The sequence below is a fragment of the Schistocerca nitens genome, chromosome 2 (genome assembly GCF_023898315.1).
Source record: "Schistocerca nitens isolate TAMUIC-IGC-003100 chromosome 2, iqSchNite1.1, whole genome shotgun sequence".
Lineage (NCBI taxonomy): Eukaryota > Metazoa > Arthropoda > Insecta > Orthoptera > Acrididae > Schistocerca > Schistocerca nitens.
Window position 1 is genome coordinate 598,325,718 of NC_064615.1, and position 17,475 is coordinate 598,343,192.

At 41.2% G+C, this 17,475-nt stretch overlaps 1 protein-coding gene and 1 long non-coding RNA gene across 5 annotated transcripts in view; one reads left to right on the plus strand and one right to left on the minus strand.

Moving 5' to 3' along the window:
- Nucleotides 1-4,271: 4,271 nt before the first annotated feature.
- LOC126234827 (uncharacterized) lies at nt 4,272-4,873 on the minus strand. The gene is made up of 3 exons (XR_007544786.1): nt 4,765-4,873; nt 4,500-4,606; nt 4,272-4,323 (listed from the first exon to the last, which is right to left on the minus strand). It is a non-coding gene; the product is annotated as an uncharacterized LOC126234827 (long non-coding RNA).
- Nucleotides 4,874-5,091: 218 nt separating this feature from the next.
- LOC126236669 (dehydrogenase/reductase SDR family member 12-like) overlaps nt 5,092-17,475 on the plus strand; it is a 91,371-nt gene continuing 78,987 nt past the window's right edge. The window contains exons 1-2 of one of the 4 annotated variants that reach the window (XM_049946151.1): nt 5,092-5,230; nt 5,575-5,682. In XM_049946151.1, coding sequence (XP_049802108.1) covers nt 5,627-5,682 — 56 coding nt within the window. In that variant the 5' untranslated portion in view covers nt 5,092-5,230; nt 5,575-5,626. Of the gene's footprint in view, nt 5,300-5,319; nt 5,461-5,574; nt 5,683-17,475 lie in introns of those variants that run through there. The other 3 variants (XM_049946152.1, XM_049946150.1, XM_049946153.1) reach the window with 3 other exon arrangements.

Here is a 17,475-nt window from a genome sequence, read left to right on the forward strand (position 1 = left end):
CATCAAATGTAGAGTAATGTGTACCAAGATAGGACTTAGTAACTAATGTGTTTTGACCTTTTATTTTTTATTTAAAAGTTCTTCTGTGGACCACGAATTGATTTCGAGAGAAATGTTAAAGTAAATAAGTCAGAAATATGTGTTTCCTGTCCTTTCCTACGGGGGTGTTTGGTTTTGTGTTGTGTCAAATTCTTTGCTCCTGAGAGTTTCTTTTTTTTTCATGCGTTTACTCTATGAAGTTTTTATTGCTATGTCTCATCTTTTTAGATATTAAAGGAAAAAGATCACTGTTCCTAAAAGTGTTTCGTTGTTGCTATAAAATTGTATGCTAAGTTCACCACAACAAGTGGTCACAGTTTTGTTTAATCCATCGGAGAGTGTCACAGAGTTACTGAATGAACTGAACTGGAAGACTCTTAAGACAGATAGATGCAAACCATCCCGAGAAAGCCAATTAACAAAGTTTCAAGAACAGGTTTTAAATGATGACTTAAGGAATATACTACAACCCCCTATATATACACTGCTGGCCACCGTAAATGCAACACCCTGAAGGAAGCATCCGAATCAAGTGAAAATTACACCATGAGTTTGCAGCGATGAGATATGCAACTGATTAGAATTTCAGCGCAGACGCACATCACGCGCGCCTGTGGCACCACCTCATAGCGCCATTTAAGGCTTGGCGATTTCGACGAGTGTACGTTCGGCACGTGTGTTTACCTTGTGGTTGTTTCACAAGACGATCAGTTATGCCTCGTAGACAACAGCGAACATCTTTTGATCAAGTACCCGAGTTCGACAGAGGAAGGATAGTGGCTTACCGAGATTGTGGATTATCATACAGAGAAATCGCTAGTCGTGTTGGATGAAACCAAACAACTGTAATGTGGATATGTGACCGTTGGATGCAGGAGGGTACGACAGACCGACGTGGTCGATCGCATTCACCTCGGTGCACCACTGCACGTGCTGATAGGCAAATTGTGCGCATGGCAGTGACGGATCGCTCAGTGACATCCCGAACCATAGCACAGCACACTGCGTCTGTAACGCATCATCCAGTGTCTGCGCGTACCATTCGACGCCGTTTACAGCAGAGTGACTGTTCGCAAGACGTCCATTGCTTCATCTACCATTGACGCAGAACCACAGACATCTCCGTCGCCAATGGTGTGATGACAGACGGATGTGGACGGCAGAATGGAATGACGTTGTCTTTACTGACGAGGCACGCTTCTGTCTGCAGCACCACGATGGTCGGATTCGAGTGTGGAGACACCGTGGAGAGAGGATGCTGGACAGCTGCATTATGCACCGCCACCCTAGTCTTGCACCGGGTATTATGGTATGGGGCGGTATTGGATATTACTCTCGCACGCCTCTAGTACGCATTGCCGGTACTTTAAATAGCCGGCGCTACATATCCGAGGTGCTGGAGCCAGTTGTCCTTCCTTACCTTCAGGGCTCGGCCACAGCCATATTTCAACAGGATAATGCGCGACCACACGTGGCACGCATTGTCCAAAGGTTCTTTGTCAATAACCAGATTGAACTGCTACCCTGGCCGGCTCGCTCTCCGGATCTTTCGCCGATAGAAAACATGTGGTCCATGGTTGCTCAACGAGTGACCCAGATTACATCCCCAGCTGCCACACTAGATGATCTTTGGCAACGTGTGGAAGCTGCTAGGGCTGCTGTACCCCAGGAACACATCCAACGTCTCTTTGACTCAATGCCAAGACGTGTGGCAGCGGTGATCTCCAAGAATGGCGGCTACTCTGGCTACTGATTCTGGCAGGAACCACTTGTCACAGACGTCTGTAAATGTAATCATTTGATACTTGGTCAACATGTTATCTACAAAATAAATTTTGTTGTGCTATCTCTTGTCTTTCTTGGTGTTGCATTTACGGTGGCCAGCAGTGTAGCTCACATTGGGATCTTGAGGATAAGATTAGAATAGCTGCTGCACGCACGGGGGCGTTTAAATGATCATTCTTCTCGCGCTCCATACGCGAATAGAACAGGAAGAAACCACAATAACTGTTACAATGGGACGTACACTTTGCCATGCACCTCGCGGTGGTTTGCACAGTATATGTGTAGATGTAGATGAAATGAGCTTGGGGGTTACATGATCAGAAAGGGACGACGATGTCAGCCATCGAAACTTTCTTTCCGGGAATCCTTGACGGTGACATGACGTGATGTGACGTAACGTGTTGTAATGCCGCAATGTGAAATTCATTGTACAATGTTTTGACATAACGTGAAGACCAGTGTAAATTGCTTTTATTCTTACAATTAATTTTGTTGCACTTTTGACGCCAATGCAGTGCTGCCAGTGGAAGCTTGGTTTATATATATTGGCCGTTTGCCTGGCACCAAGGTTACTTGCCTGACACTAGTAACTAGTGGTGGGCAGGAAATCGCGTATCTGTTAGAAATCACAGTGACTGAGAAGTCACAGATATCACAGTAGCAACTTTACAGAATCTAACTTCGATTTCAGTCACAGTTAGCAGTCGCAAGTAGTATTTCACATTCAAAGACGTGAGCCATCTATTGGTCGAATTTAGCACTGCTTTCTGCGATTTCAGTGACAAGTCGCAACTAAGAGTCGCAAGTAGCAACTAAAAAGCGCGGTTAACAGTGGCATCTGTTGGCCGAAGTTCGTACTACGTCCATCTCTGCAGTACGCTATGGAGTCTAACTGCGATTTCCGTGACAAGTCGCAACTAAGAATCGCAAGTAGCAACTAAAAAGCGCGGTTAACAATGGCATCTGTTGGCCAAAGTTCGTACTACATCCATCTCTGCAGTACGCTATGGAGTCTAACTGCGATTTCCGTGACAAGTCGCAACTAAGAGTCGCAAGTAGCAACTAGAAAGCGCGGTTAACAGTGCCATCTGTGGGTCAAAGTTCGTACTACGCCCATCTCTGCGGTACGCTATGGAGTCTAACTGCGATTTCCGTGACAAGTCGCAACTAAGAGTCGCAAGTAGCAACTAAAAAGCGCAGTTAGCACTGCCATCTGTTTAGCAAAGTACATACTACGCTATTCGCTACCGAGTCAAACTGCGATTTCTGTGATAAATCGCAACTAAGAGTCGTAAGTAGCAACTAAAAAGCGCAGTTAACATACTTTTCCTAGTGTCATCTGTTGACCGACGTATGTACTTCGTTATGAGAGCCTTGTGCCTCACGAGATTAATGTGCTGTGTGTGCATATGAAGGGCTTATTTCAATAGTGGTACAAGTCCATTTTTGTTAATTTTGAGATATAGAGTCGTAAAGTCAAATGAGTGCTGAAAAATCTGCAGTTGAGATACCAGAAATTTTCAAGCATATGGCTTCTTGCTAGAGATGAACCTTTATTTATGTTTGTTTGGATCACTAATTTCAGAAGCATTATAGACAGAAAAGTGTAGGTAATGGACTTGTACCACTATTGAAATAAGCCCTTCATATTATATGACGACATGCACATTCAGCATCAGTTATGGCTGGTCAAATACTGCTGTGACTCTGAATGTATATTAATAAGAAGCAACATTGCATTTTTCTCCTGAAAATATCAAGTAACGTAACAAATGTGTTTAATTCTGCTTCCAATATGACAGTTTTGGTTAATACTCCACATGCCTACAGGACTTTGCAGTGTTAACACAGCAGAACTCAGACATCTGTGTAAGTGTAGAGAAATGAAAACAGTCATATGAATGCCTCACTTTTGTTCCGACACAGTTCAAGACTCGGGGGAAAAGTTTTACACCTGGTGTTCTACATGGCAACTTCATACACAAGAAATTTTTGCCGACACTACTACCACCTACATAAGTAAGCTTTTCCTGTGTCACTTTCAAGTAATGCACTTAAGCTATTCCTGATTTAACTGGAAGATCTGTACTTCCCACTTTCATATCAACAGCCTCAAAATGCATATTGTAGACTTCGGGATATGTTACAGGTCAGTGTCACACCAAGATTGTTGAGAAAGGGGGGGGGGGGGGGCGGCACGTCGGTATCCAACAAGTGTTTACCAATAAATAAGTGGCGGAAAATTACGGGTATAGGACGGCTTAACATGTGGAAAATGAGATTTTTATTATTCACTCAATGTATTTAACATTTATTATTCCTTTAAAATCGCACAACAACTTCAATAAAACACTTTAATCAGTCACACACTTATTTCATAATTATTTCACTTTTAAACTGCAAATCCTCTAAGAGCTGTCTTGAATCTTCTCGAGTCTCTCTCAACAGCCTTGATGTGGATAGATATGTACAGCAACCAGTAATCAGTCAGAACTGCGTCTGCAAAAACACAAGGATTATTAAACAATTTTTGCTGTCACTAATTACTAGCAATATAATTGACAGAGTAGATTGCTAATATTTGCTATATCACATTTGCTAATATTTGCTATATCACATTCGCAAGAACGATCTCACGGAAGTAATTAAGTCCATCAAAACGCTTAGAAACTAACCTCTCGTCTGACGAAAACGGTCTAAAGACTGGCAATTTCTTCAGATCTGTTGACAATGATATTTTGAATTATCACTTTACTGAGTGACTGAAATGTAGTTCAGGTACCTATGAACATAACAATATGTTAGAATTCATTTTCTAAACACGAACTATTACGGTACTGTGCGGCTACTTACATATTAATTACACTATTAATATTTTCACAGTTGTTTCTTTAATACAAAATTAAAGCCAACGGAAGAATAAACGTAAAACATACTTACCAATGACAGGTTTGTTGAGATGCAATTTTCTGTGTGGACAGATGTAACTTTTTCATACGGTGGTACGTCGCAGAAATCGCAGGAGTCACAGAAATCGCAGAAGTAGCAGAAGTCACAGAAATCGCAGAAGTCACAGAAATCGCAGAAGTCGCAGAAGTAGCAGAAATCGCAGAAATCGCGGAAGTAGCAGAAATAGCAGTGGCGGAGGGATACGCGACTTAGGTTCCTTAACTGCGACTCTTAACTGCGACAAATCACAGTTAAGAATAACAGATACTGACAAGTAGCATTCACAGAAATCACTGATATCGGAAAATCGCAGTTTAGCCCATCCCTACTAGTAACCATTGCATTACAAAACTGGGGTTTGCGTTGAAGTGTAGCCAACATTGGAGTAAGAAAAACGTGTTATCTGCTACCCGGTTTTGACAGCCCATTGATCGCAGAAAATAAGATAGACAATCTGGTAATCATAATTTGATGTTATGAACTGTAAATAGTGGTCTCTCGTGTGAAGTGACATTATGATTTGTAAGTTAGTGTGCATTGTGTTCTCCGTGTAGTACAGAGCTGTCAACGATGAAACATAAATTGGATTTCTACGTTATTTGGAATTTTTGTTTGATACTATTTTTTATATGCGTATTTCTATATTTCATGTTTTGGTGAAAGAAATGTTACATGATACAATAGTTTGTAGGTGTCAAGACCACACGGTTACTTTAGCATATCATTGTGTTGTTTTATTTGACAGTTACAGATTCATCGACAGTATAATTGTTAACTTTGATACAAATTACACTCTTTTAGGAGTCTCTTCGTTTCAAATATACGTCCGTGGATTTCCTATTTTGCTGACAGGATGTCATTGTACAGGAACGCTGTGTGGTTTCTGAAAGGATGGCAGGAATACACGAAGTAAGCATAATATTAAGAAATACGTCATTTACCACACGGAGATCTCCCATTGATACTAATTTTTTGTTCAGCATGTCGTGTCTTACTTTACCTAATTTAGACGTAATGGTTGGAGGCAGTGCAGCTATAGCTAAAGAGCATGCCACAACATATGTATTTCCTTTTTTATCTCCTTTAAAATTTACAGCAATTTTGGGATTTCTGATATGTTCATTTGGTTCAGTGTTGTACCGCTCTTTTCTTTTCACCACTTCGAAATACAGAAACTTGCGATGCCTGCCACGCATCTGCTTTGACCCATGACACGATAGAAATAGTTTAACAGCCCCAGGTGTTATTCAGTGAATGAAGTGGCATAGTAAGAAACATTGTAGCAGAGTATTGAAACATTATGGGCGTCAAAACATGAAAAAATTGCTCTTGTTCTAATGTTAACCCTCAACTCACGAGGTGTGGTCACTCAGACAGCGCGAAAATTTTCGACCAGTTGTGGGGGAATGCTATTATACTCCCCCTACTGGCCTTTAATTGCCAAACCTACGAAGTTTTGTTGTCGGTTGAGTTATCGCCTTCTGTATTTATTGTTGACACGTCTTATTGATAGGGATTTGAATCTCCTAGACTGCGCCTTGTGAACTATGTAACTGTTGTCTTCAGTATGGTACCATTTGTTGGAACGAATGTGTCGTTTTTAACTATCCTGAGCTTGATGAAATTTTAGGTTGATCTATGGAGGAAGGTGCCAGTGATGTAGATCAAGAAATGAAAGAAAAAGACGACAATTTTACGTTAGCCAGTAATCACAGTACTGCTGTTGAACAAGAGTACCATTCAGAGAAAGAAGTTGAGGAAAGTTGTGATGGAGATTTGTCTCTTTCTTCAATGAAATACTTAAAATGCCTGTTAAATTCGAATGTGTTCTGAGTGGTGAAAAAAATGTTGTTTCCAGCAATGAATGTCAATTTGACAGACTTTTTTTTTTTTTTTACCTCTCTGGTGGAATTTTTATGCACAAACTTAAACCCTGGAATTTGGTTTTGTTTAGAAATTTATTTGCTACAGAGATTGTATAATTTTAATTTTTCAGAATGTAAAATTCAGTACTCTAACAGTCTATTTATTTGTACTATTTAAACCATGAACCATGGACCTTGCCATTGATGGGAAGGCTTCTGTGCCTCAGCGATACAGGTAAGCATACCGTAGGCGCAACCACAATAGAGGGGTATCTGTTGAGAGACCAGACAAACATGAGGTTCCTGAAGAGGGGCTGCAGCCTTTTCAGTAGTTGCAGGGGTAACAGTCTGGATGATTGACTGATCTGGCCTTGTAACATTAAACAAAACAGCCTTGCTGAGAAGGTACTGCGAATGGCTGAAAGCAAGGGGAAACTACAGCCATAATTTTTCCTGAGAGCTTGCAGCTTTACTGTATAGTTAAATGATGATGGCGTCCTCTTGGGTAAAATATTCCGGAGGTAAAATAGACCCCAATTCGGATCTCCGTGCGGGGACTACTCAGGAGGACATAGTTATCAGGAGAAACAAAACTGACATTCTACTGGATCGAAGCGTGGAATGTCCGATCCCTGGGCAGGTAGCTTAGTGGGAATTGGTGAAGTTCGGTAGCAGGAGGAACAGGACTTCTGGTCAGGTGAATTCAGGGTTATAAATACAAAATCAAATAGAAGTAATGCAGGAGTAGATTTAATAACGAATAAAAAAATAGCACAGGTAAGCTACTATGAACAGCATAGTGAATGCGTTATTCTAGCAAAAATAGACACGAAGCCCACGCCTACCACAGTAGTAAAAGTTTATATGCCAACTTGCTTCTAAGATGACAAAGAGATCGAAGAAATGAATGATGAGATAAAAGAAATTATTCATATAGTGAAGGGAGATGAAAATTTAATAGTCATGGGGGGACTGGAATTCGATAGTACGAAAGGAAAGAAAAGGAAAAGTAGTAGGTGAATATGGAATGGGAGTAAGAAATGAAAGAGCGTGCCACCTGTTAGAATTTTGCACAGAGCTTAACTTAATCATAGCTAACATTTGATTTAAGAATCATAAAAGAAGGTAGTATACGTTGAAGAGGCCTGGAGACACTGGAAGATTCCAGATAGATTATATAATTGTAAGATGTAGATTTAGCAACCAGGTTTTAAATTGTAAGACATTTCCAGGGGCAGATGTGGGCTCTGACCACAATCTATTGCTTATGAACTGTAGACCAAAACTGAAGAAAGTGCGGAAAGGTAGGAATTTAAGGAGATGAGACCTGGATAAACTAAACCAGAGGTTGTACAGAGTTTTAGAGAGAGTGTTAGGGAACGATTGACAAGAACAGGGGAAAGAATTACAGTAGAAGGAGTAGCTTTGAGAGATGAAGCAGTGAAGGCAGCAGAAGGTCAAGTGGGTAAAAACACAAGAGCTATTAGAAATCCTTGTGTAACAGAAGAGATATTGAATTTAATTGTTGAAAGGAGAAAATATAAAAATGCAGTAAATGAAGCAGGCAAGAAGGAATACAAACGTCTCAGAAATGAGATCAAGAGAAAGTCCAAACTGGCTAAAGGACAAATATAAGGATGTAGAGGCATATATCACTAACAGTAAGAGAGATAGTACATACAGGGAAATTAAAGTTACCTTTGGAGAAAAGAGAACCACCTGTATGAATATAAAGAGCTCAAATGGAAGGAAGGGAAAGCATAAAGGTGGAAACAGCATAAAAGAAGGTCTATACAAGGGAGATGTACATGAGGGCAGTATTATGGAAATGAAAGAGGATGTAGAGGAAGATGAGAATGGAGATACGATAATGCGCAAAGAATTTGACGAAGCAACCATGACTGAAAATAACGAACTATCAGTTTAATAAGTCAGGGTTGAAAAATACTAACACGAATTCTCTACAGACGAATGGAAAAACTGGTAGAAAAGACCTTGGGGAAGATCAGTTTGGATTCCGTTGACATGTTGGGCACATGAGGCAATACTGTCCCTATAACTTACCTTAGAAGATAGATTAAGGAAAGGCAAACATATGTTTCTAGCATTTGTAGTTTTTGACAATATTGACTGGACAACTCTTTCAAATTCTGAAGGTGGCAGGGATAAAATACAGGGAGAAAAAGGGTATTTACAATTTGTACAGAAATCAGATGGCAGTTCTAAGAGTTGCGGGGCATGAAAGGGAAGCAGTAGTTGGGAAATGAGTGAGACAGGGTTGTAGCATATTCCCGGTGTTATTCAATCTATATATTGAGCAAGCAGTAAAGGAAACAAAAGAAAAATTTGGAGTGGGAATTAAAATACATGGAGAAGAAATAAAAACTTTGAGGTTTGCCAATGACATTGTAATTCTGTCAGAGACAGCAAAGGACCTGGAAGAGCAGTTGAATGGAATGGACAGCGTCTTGAAAGGAGGATATAAGATGAACATCAACAAAAGCAAAATGGGGGTAATGGAATATAGTTGAATTAAATCAGGTGATGCTGAGTGAATTAGATTAGGAAATGAGACACTTAAAGTAGTGAAGGAGTTTTGCTATTTGGGGAGCAAAATAACCGATGATGGTCGAAGCAGAGAGGATATAAAATGTAGACTGGCAATGGCAAGGAAAGAGTTTCTGAAGAAGAGAAATTTGTTAAAATTGAATATAGATTTAAGTGCAAGTAAGTCGTTTCTGAAAGTATTTGTATGGAGTGTAGCCATCTATGGAAGTGAAATATGGATGATAACTAGTTTATACAAGAAGAGAATAGAAGCTTTTGGAATGTGGTGCTACAGAAGAATGCTGAAGATCAGATGGGTTGATCACGTAACTAATGAGGAGGTACTCAACAGAATTGGGCAGAAGAGGAATTTGTGACACAACATGACTAGAAGAAGAGATTCATTGCTAGGACATGTTCTGAAGCATCAAGGGATCACCAGTTTAGTACTGGAGGGCTGCGTGTAGGGAAAAAATCGTAGAGGGAGACCAAGAGATAAATATACTAAGCAGATTCAGAAAGATGTAGGGTGCAGTAGTTATTTGGAGGCGAAGAAGCTTGCACAGGATAGAGTAGCATGGAGAGCTGCATCAAACTAGTCTCTGGACTAAGACAACAACAACAGCAACGTTTAAAAGAGCCACACAGAATTATGTGCTTCTGTGTGATAAATAGTAAAATGCTGCAGGTAAATAATTGTAAAAATAAATGTTATATACAATAAATTAAAAATTTCAAATGATTTTTGCCTTAAATCTCGGTTTAAACATAGGGGCCCAAGAGACCTGACCTCGTGGTATATATTACAGAAAAGTCCCCTCGCGAGTTAAGTGTTAATAGTGACAAAAAATTAGTGCTCAAACATTTGTTGAGCAGACAGGAGCAGAAATATAAGATAACACAACAAGAGACAAAATGTCGAATTCTTGCTCCAACTGTTATTTCACAAATTATATTCAGAAATTTTGACACTTCATTACAGTTACTGGTATGAAGAAGAATGACGGTAGTTAGTACTAGCAGACTTGAGAAGCATCTTAAATCATTAATACTCAGTAAAGGCCTGGCAGGCCTTGTACATTTATCGCATACTTGATGAAGTAAGTAGCTATGTTATTGGCCATAGGTGAATGTGAGAAAATTCCTTGATCAGAAAAAATATTGCAGTGGTTGGAAAAAGAGCACAGGTCACACCAGATTATACAACAGGAAATAAAAGTGATATTATACAACAGGAAATAAAAGTGATCCACGGAACAAATAACCGATATCAGTTATGTGTACGTGTAAGAGATGAGCTTAAACCTAATGACATACATAAAGCAGAATAACTTTTAATGGAAATCTACACCAATTCTGCAGTGAAATCACGACAATCTATTAACTCCCCGCTGCTGTCTGCCAAATAGCATAATAAGGAATCCAAATTCCTCATAAACAGTTCAAAATTTTTCAGTGACGATCTATACACAGTTGCAGTTAAAAGCGATACATAATATAAGGGAAAGGCAACCTTTCACCCATATTGGATGGTGTGTGGATTACAGAAACAGTAACACAAAACACTTTCAAGTAATAACTTTTTCTAGCACAAGTATGCACATTCATGCACACAGCCACCCAAATACACATTCCTGCGGCCGCAGTTGATGGATATGGGGGGGGGGGATAGGGAAGGATGCAAGAAAGAAATAGCATGAAAGAGGCAGGTCTCCGGACAGATGACTTTGATGCCACACTATAATAGAGTATCAATAATCAGGGTTGCCATGCCTGTGGGAGTATGTGTTGTGTTCCTGTGTGGTTGTGTGTTTGTACCTGTGCTAGAAAAAGAGCCATTGTTCAAAACATAGTGTAAATGCTGTTTCCTGCTAGGTATTTTTGTGCTCTACACATTGATCTGCTATAGCTGAATTGTTGCCTTTTGCATAATTTATGTATTGGTCCATCCATGAATTTCCATTATTGTTATACAATTAAAAGTGAACTGTTTCTCAATATTAACTACAAGTGCACATTTCTGTGAGCTTATCACTACAAAATTTACTTGTCCAATGTTTTTTAACTTGGAACGTCTTAATATATGTAACAACTCCTCCTTTTCTGGTATTAGTTCTACATGAGTAGCCCGTAGCTCGTGCTTTAGTGGCTAGCGTTGCTGCACCTGGCTCACAGGATCCCGGGTTCGATTCCCGGTCTCTGCCCGGGGACTGGGTGTTTGTGTTGTCCTCCTCACATCATCATCATCATCATCATCATCATCATCCATGGCAGGGGCTAGATTGGACTGTGTAAAAAAATTTAACTGCGTAACAATTGGGACTTCGTAAGGGCACTGAGGCAATACTAACCTTACGACTTATCTTAGAAGAAAGATTAAGAAAAGGCAAACCTACGTTTCTAGCATTTGTAGACTTAGAGAAAGCTTTTGACAATGTTGACTGGAATACTCTCTTTCAAATTCTGAAGGTGGCAGGGGTAAAATACAGGGAGCGAAAGGCTATTTACAATTTGTACAGAAACCAGATGGCAGTTGTAAGAGTCGAGGGGCATGAAATGGAAGCAGTGGTTGGGAAAGGAGTGAGACAGGGTTGTAGCCTCTCCCCGATGTTATTCAATCTGTATATTGAGCAAGCAGTAAAGGAAACAAAAGAAAAATTCGGAGTAGGCATTAAAATTCATGGAGAAGAAGTAAAAACTTTGAGGTTCGCCGATGACATTGTAAGTCTGTCAGAGACAGCAAAAGACTTGGAAGAGCAGTTGAACGGAATGGACAGTGTCTTGAAAGGAGTGTATAAGATGAACATAAACAAAAGCAAAACGAGGATAATGGAATGTAGTCAAATTAAATCGGGTGATGCTGAGGGAATTAAATTAGGAAATGAGACACTTAAAGTAGTAAAGGAGTTTTGCTATTTAGGGAGTAAAATAACTGATGATGGTCGAAGTAGAGAGGATATAAAATGTAGACTGGCAATGGCAAGGAAAGCGTTTCTGAAGAAGAGAAATTTGTTAACATCGAGTATAGATTTAAGTGTCAGGAAGTCGTTTCTGAAAGTATTTGTATGGAGTGTAGCCATGTATGGAAGTGAAACATGGACGATAACTAGTGTGGACAAGAAGAGAATAGAAGCTTTCGAAATGTGGTGCTACAGAAGAATGCTGAAGATAAGGTGGGTAGATCACGTAACTAATGAGGAGGTATTGAATAGGATTGGGGAGAAGAGAAGTTTGTGGCACAACTTGACTAGAAGAAGGGATCGGTTGGTAGGACATGTTTTGAGGCATCAAGGGATCACAAATTTAGCATTGGAGGGCAGCGTGGAGGGTAAAAATCGTAGAGGGAGACCAAGAGATCAATACACTAAGCAGATTCAGAAGGATGTAGGTTGCAGTAGATACTGGGAGACGAAGAAGCTTGCACAGGGTAGAGTAGCATGGAGAGCTGCATCAAACCAGTCTCAGGACTGAAGACCACAACAACAACAACAACAACAAGGGCACTGATAACCGCACAATTGAGTGCCCCATAAAACGATCATATCATCTACATGAGTAAGATGCTAGAGTGTAATCTAATTTATCTAACCTTGTGATTACTTAGTTAAACACACAGCCAGTGCAAGAATGTCACTAAAGGGGATGGGAAAGACATCAGCTTAGGCCAACAAAAGACATGGAACATTACAGAGGAAGATGAAGCAAATAGTCAGTTTTGTTTGTTGGATGAGAGAGTGTAGCAGAAATGCCGAAAAAGCTTACTGGTAGAGACTCGAATTTGGACACCATACACCTGAAAATCTGCTTAAAAAACTCCAAGAAATGAATATTCCATAAAAATTGTGTGTGTATATACAGGGTGTTACAAAAAGGTATGGCCAAACTTTCAGGAAACATTCCTCACACACAAAGAAAGAAAATATGTTATGTGGATATGTGTCCGGAAACGCTTACGTTCCATGTTAGAGCTCATTTTATTACTTCTCTTCAAATCATATTAATCATGGAATGGAAACACACAGCAACAGAACGTACCAGCGTGACTTCAAACACTTTGTTACAGGAAATGTTCAAAATGTCCTCCGTTAGCGAGGATACATGCATCCACCCTCCGTCGCACGGAATCCCTGATGCGCTGATGCAGCCCTGGAGAATGGCGTATTGTATCACAGCCGTCCACAATATGAGCACGAAGAGTCTACATTTGGTACCGGGGCTGCGTAGACAAGAGCTTTCAAATTCCCCCATAAATGAAAGTCAAGAGGGTTGAGGTCAGGAGAGTGTGGAGGCCATGGAATTCGTCCGCCTCTACCAATCCATCGGTCACCGAATCTGTTGTAGAGAAGTGTACGAACTCTTTGACTGAAATGTGCAGGAGCTCTATCGTGCATGAACCACATGTTGTGTCGTACTTGTAAAGGCACATGTTCTAGCAGCACAGGTAGAGTATCCCATATGAAATCATGATAACATGCTCCATTGAGCGTAGGTGGAAGAACGGAACTAAAATGAGCTCTAACATGGAAATTAAGCGTTTCCGGACACATGTCCACATAACATCTTTTCTTTATTTGTGTGTGAGGAATGTTTCCTGAAAGTTTGGCCGTACCTTTTTGTAACACCCTGTATATTCCGTGGATCCAAAAGTGTGTGTGTGTGGGGGGGGGGGAGGGGGGGGGGTCTATTTTTCACAAAGACCCTGTTGGCTGAAAGCTTATTTTGTGACGTCTTTTTGTTGTGCCTTTCTGCGACTCCGCATATCCTCCGTATGGTGAGAAGCAACTATTCTAATTGTAATTAGTGAGGTACAGTACATAATATTTTCATTTATATCATAATAGTCATAAACAAAGGAACCCATAAAATATTTTGTAGCTGGTGACCTAGACTCGGCTATTTTCAGTATTTTGGAAGACGAATCGTGACTTGCAAGTAGCCTTAAAAAAACGTTCTAGTTCCAACCCTTTTAAAAACCTGCACAAGACCGACTTTTAAATCATTTTCTTGAAAGAAAGACATCAGACTACACTATATTTCTTCATTTCCCTGAGAGCTGTGAAGGGGTGGGGGTTGTGGGGGGGGGGGGGTCATGCATGATCTTCGAAATGCTTTGGTCAAAATGCTATTTTTTGCTGTTGTTATAGGGTGTTGAAAATGAAGAGTTTTTGCAGAACGCAACATTTGCTCTCAGCCAGTTAAGACAAAAGATCATAAATATTAATTCCTGATTATTGCTCAGTTCAAGCCAGAGATAAGTTTGCAGTAAAAGACTATAAAATGGAGATTAATACAAGTGATCAGGAAACTGGTATACATGTAACTGAGTGCCATCTACTGTATGTTCACAATGGCTACCAGGCATACCAGTGAACTGAAACACCTTTGGAAGGAAGGAAAGCCGAGCATTTCATCTCTTTCATGATACCACAGTTTTTCATTGCCGTGTGAATAGTTTAAACAAAATGGGACCAGGATAAATTATTACTAAAATACATGATAATATCACCAAAATGCAGAAATAACAAGAAAGAAACAAAAGGGAAGAAAGTTATTTCAAGAAAGTGCAGCATAAGGAAAACATATGCTCAGTCAGTATCCGTTCACGCTACAAAATTCCAAGCAACAGCAGGGATGTTGAAAGGAAGGCTCTCAATTTGGACAAAATTTCATGTAACGGGGAAGCTACCAGCTGAAAACTGCACAGGAGACCACAGCGCTATTAAAGATAAGGAAGTTACACAAGCTATAAAGAATTATATCAAAACATTTGGGAGTAGTGCAGTAGTTCTCAACCTGGGGATAATTACCTCCTAATTGGGTAAAATGAAGTTTTCTTAGGGGTAAAAACACAAGGATTTGGTTCGATCATGAAACAAAATTATTTTAAAAAATATTTTTACTATTGTCATTATTTCAGAAGACTGTAATACTGGTTACATAAATTACCAATAATTACTCTTGAGATGCGGACCGCTCCACCCTTCTCCACCTTTATCGGGCTTTAGTGCTGTTTCACTTGTACTATGGTTGTCAAGTTAATGGTTTGGCTGCTCCTTCCACACTGCACCTCCTGGATCTGGTCCACCATTGTGGTATCCATTTAGTCACTGGTACCTTCCCTACTAGCACTGTTGATAGTCTCCTGGTTGAAGCTGGAATCCCTCCCCTCCCCCCCCCCCCCCCTTTTCTGTGCGGTAGTCCCAGCTTCTGATTTCTTATGCAATCGCTGTCCGTTCCTCTCCCACTCATCCTTCCTATTCTATTCTGTTCCCAAACCAAGGACGTCGCCCACCCGAGTCCTGCCCTCAGGCGGGTTTACTGGTTGTGCTCCGCCTTGCGTCTCTTTGCCATGATTTTCAGCTTCCTTCTTTGTTCTGTCTCCCTTGTTCCCTCCCCAACAGCGCCCTTGGTTAGTTCCTCGGTCCCGGATTCGGATGGATCTCCACCAACGTCCAAAAGATTCCGTTCCCCCGATGGTGCTACGTTGTTTTTTCCGCTGAATTTTATGGGAGTTTGAGGATGATGTTGTTTTTTAAACTGATGGCTCTAAATGTGATTATCGTGTGGGATATGCCTTCACGTCCTCTGTTGGCATGGAAAATCATCTCCCACCAACTACATGTGGGGTATATGAAGTCTACACGGGTTGTCAGCTGAGTAGTGTCGTCGTCTTGTAGCAATGTTTCGATGGAATGCGTCTCCATCATCTTCAGGCGAAGTATCGGGATATCGTCGGTCGCGGGCTTATATCTCTGCTGGACTGCTCTCCACTTCCCGCAGCCGGCCAATCACGTGCCACCCGCGGAATCGCCCGATGCACCTGGATCGGCCAGTGGTGGGGGTGTGGGGTTTGAGTCCTGGCGTCCATCTCTGTCTGCTCCGTCTGCGGCCCTTGGTGGAATGGAACGTCTAAGATCATTTTAAATTAGCTCTTAGAGAGGTTACATGTCACGAAAACAGTTAAGACATTGTTAAGTTTTGCAGAAAGATCAACACTTTAGGCATTAACAGGCAGGAATGGAGTGGCTCAGAAGAAAGATATCATACATTATGTAAAGAGTTAACAATGGAAAATCCAGTATGGAATGTAACAATGTTATGAAAAGTAACAATATCAGAGAAGGAAAGTTGCTACTCACCATATAGCGGAGATGCTGAGTCGCGATAGGCACAACAAAAAGATTCACACAATTGTAGCTTTCGGCCATAAAGGCCTTTGTCAGCAGTAGACACACATACGCATATGCTTACACACACTCACACAAACGCAACTTGCACACACTTTTGCAGTCTCAGAGAACTGAAACCACACTGCGAGCAGCAGCACCAGTGCATGATGGGAGTGGTGACTGGGCGGGGGTAAGGAGGAGGCTGGGATGGGGAGGGGGATGGATAGTGTGGTGGGAGTGGCAGACAGTGAAGTGTTGCAGTTTAGACGGAGGGCAGGAGAGAAGGTAAGTAGCGGAAAGGAGAGAAGCAAAAAGAAATTAAAGGACTCGGTGTGGTGGTGAAATGACGGCTGTGTAGTACTGGAATGGGAACAGGGAGGGGGCTGGATGGGTGAGGACAGTGACTAACGAAGGTTGAGGTCAGGAGGGTTATGGAAATGTAGGATGTATTGCAGGGAAAGTTCCCACCTGCGCAATTCAGAAAAGCTGTTGTTGGTGGGAAGGATCCATATGGCACAGGCTGTGAAGCAATTATTGAGATGAGGGATATCATGTTTGGCAGCGTGTTCAGCAACAGGGTGGTCCACTTGTTTTATGGCTACAGTTCATCGGTGGCCATTCATACGGACAGACAGCTTGTTGGTTGTCATGCTTACATAGAATGCAGCACAGTGCTTGCAGATTAGCTTGTAAATCACATGACTGGTTTCACAGGTAGCTCTGCCTTTGATTGGATTGGTGATGTTAGTGACCGGACTGGAGTAGGTGGTGGTGGTGGTGGTGGTGGTGGTGGTGGTGGTGGGAGGATGTATGGGACTGGTGTGGCATTTAGGTCTACTACGGATTCATTGATGACATCTTTGCTATCTGGATTGAAGATGAGGACACCTTATTCACATTTCTCCAGAACCACAACTACTCCTCCCCCATTTGCTTCACCTGGTCCTACTCAACCAAACAAGCCACCCTCACAGATGTTGGCCTCCACCTCAGAGATGGCTACATCAGTACCTCTGTCCATATCAAACCTACTAACCACTAGCGATACCTTCACTTCAACAGCTGCCACCCTTCCATTCCAAGAAGTCCCTTCCGTACAGCCAAGCCACACGTGGTCGTCA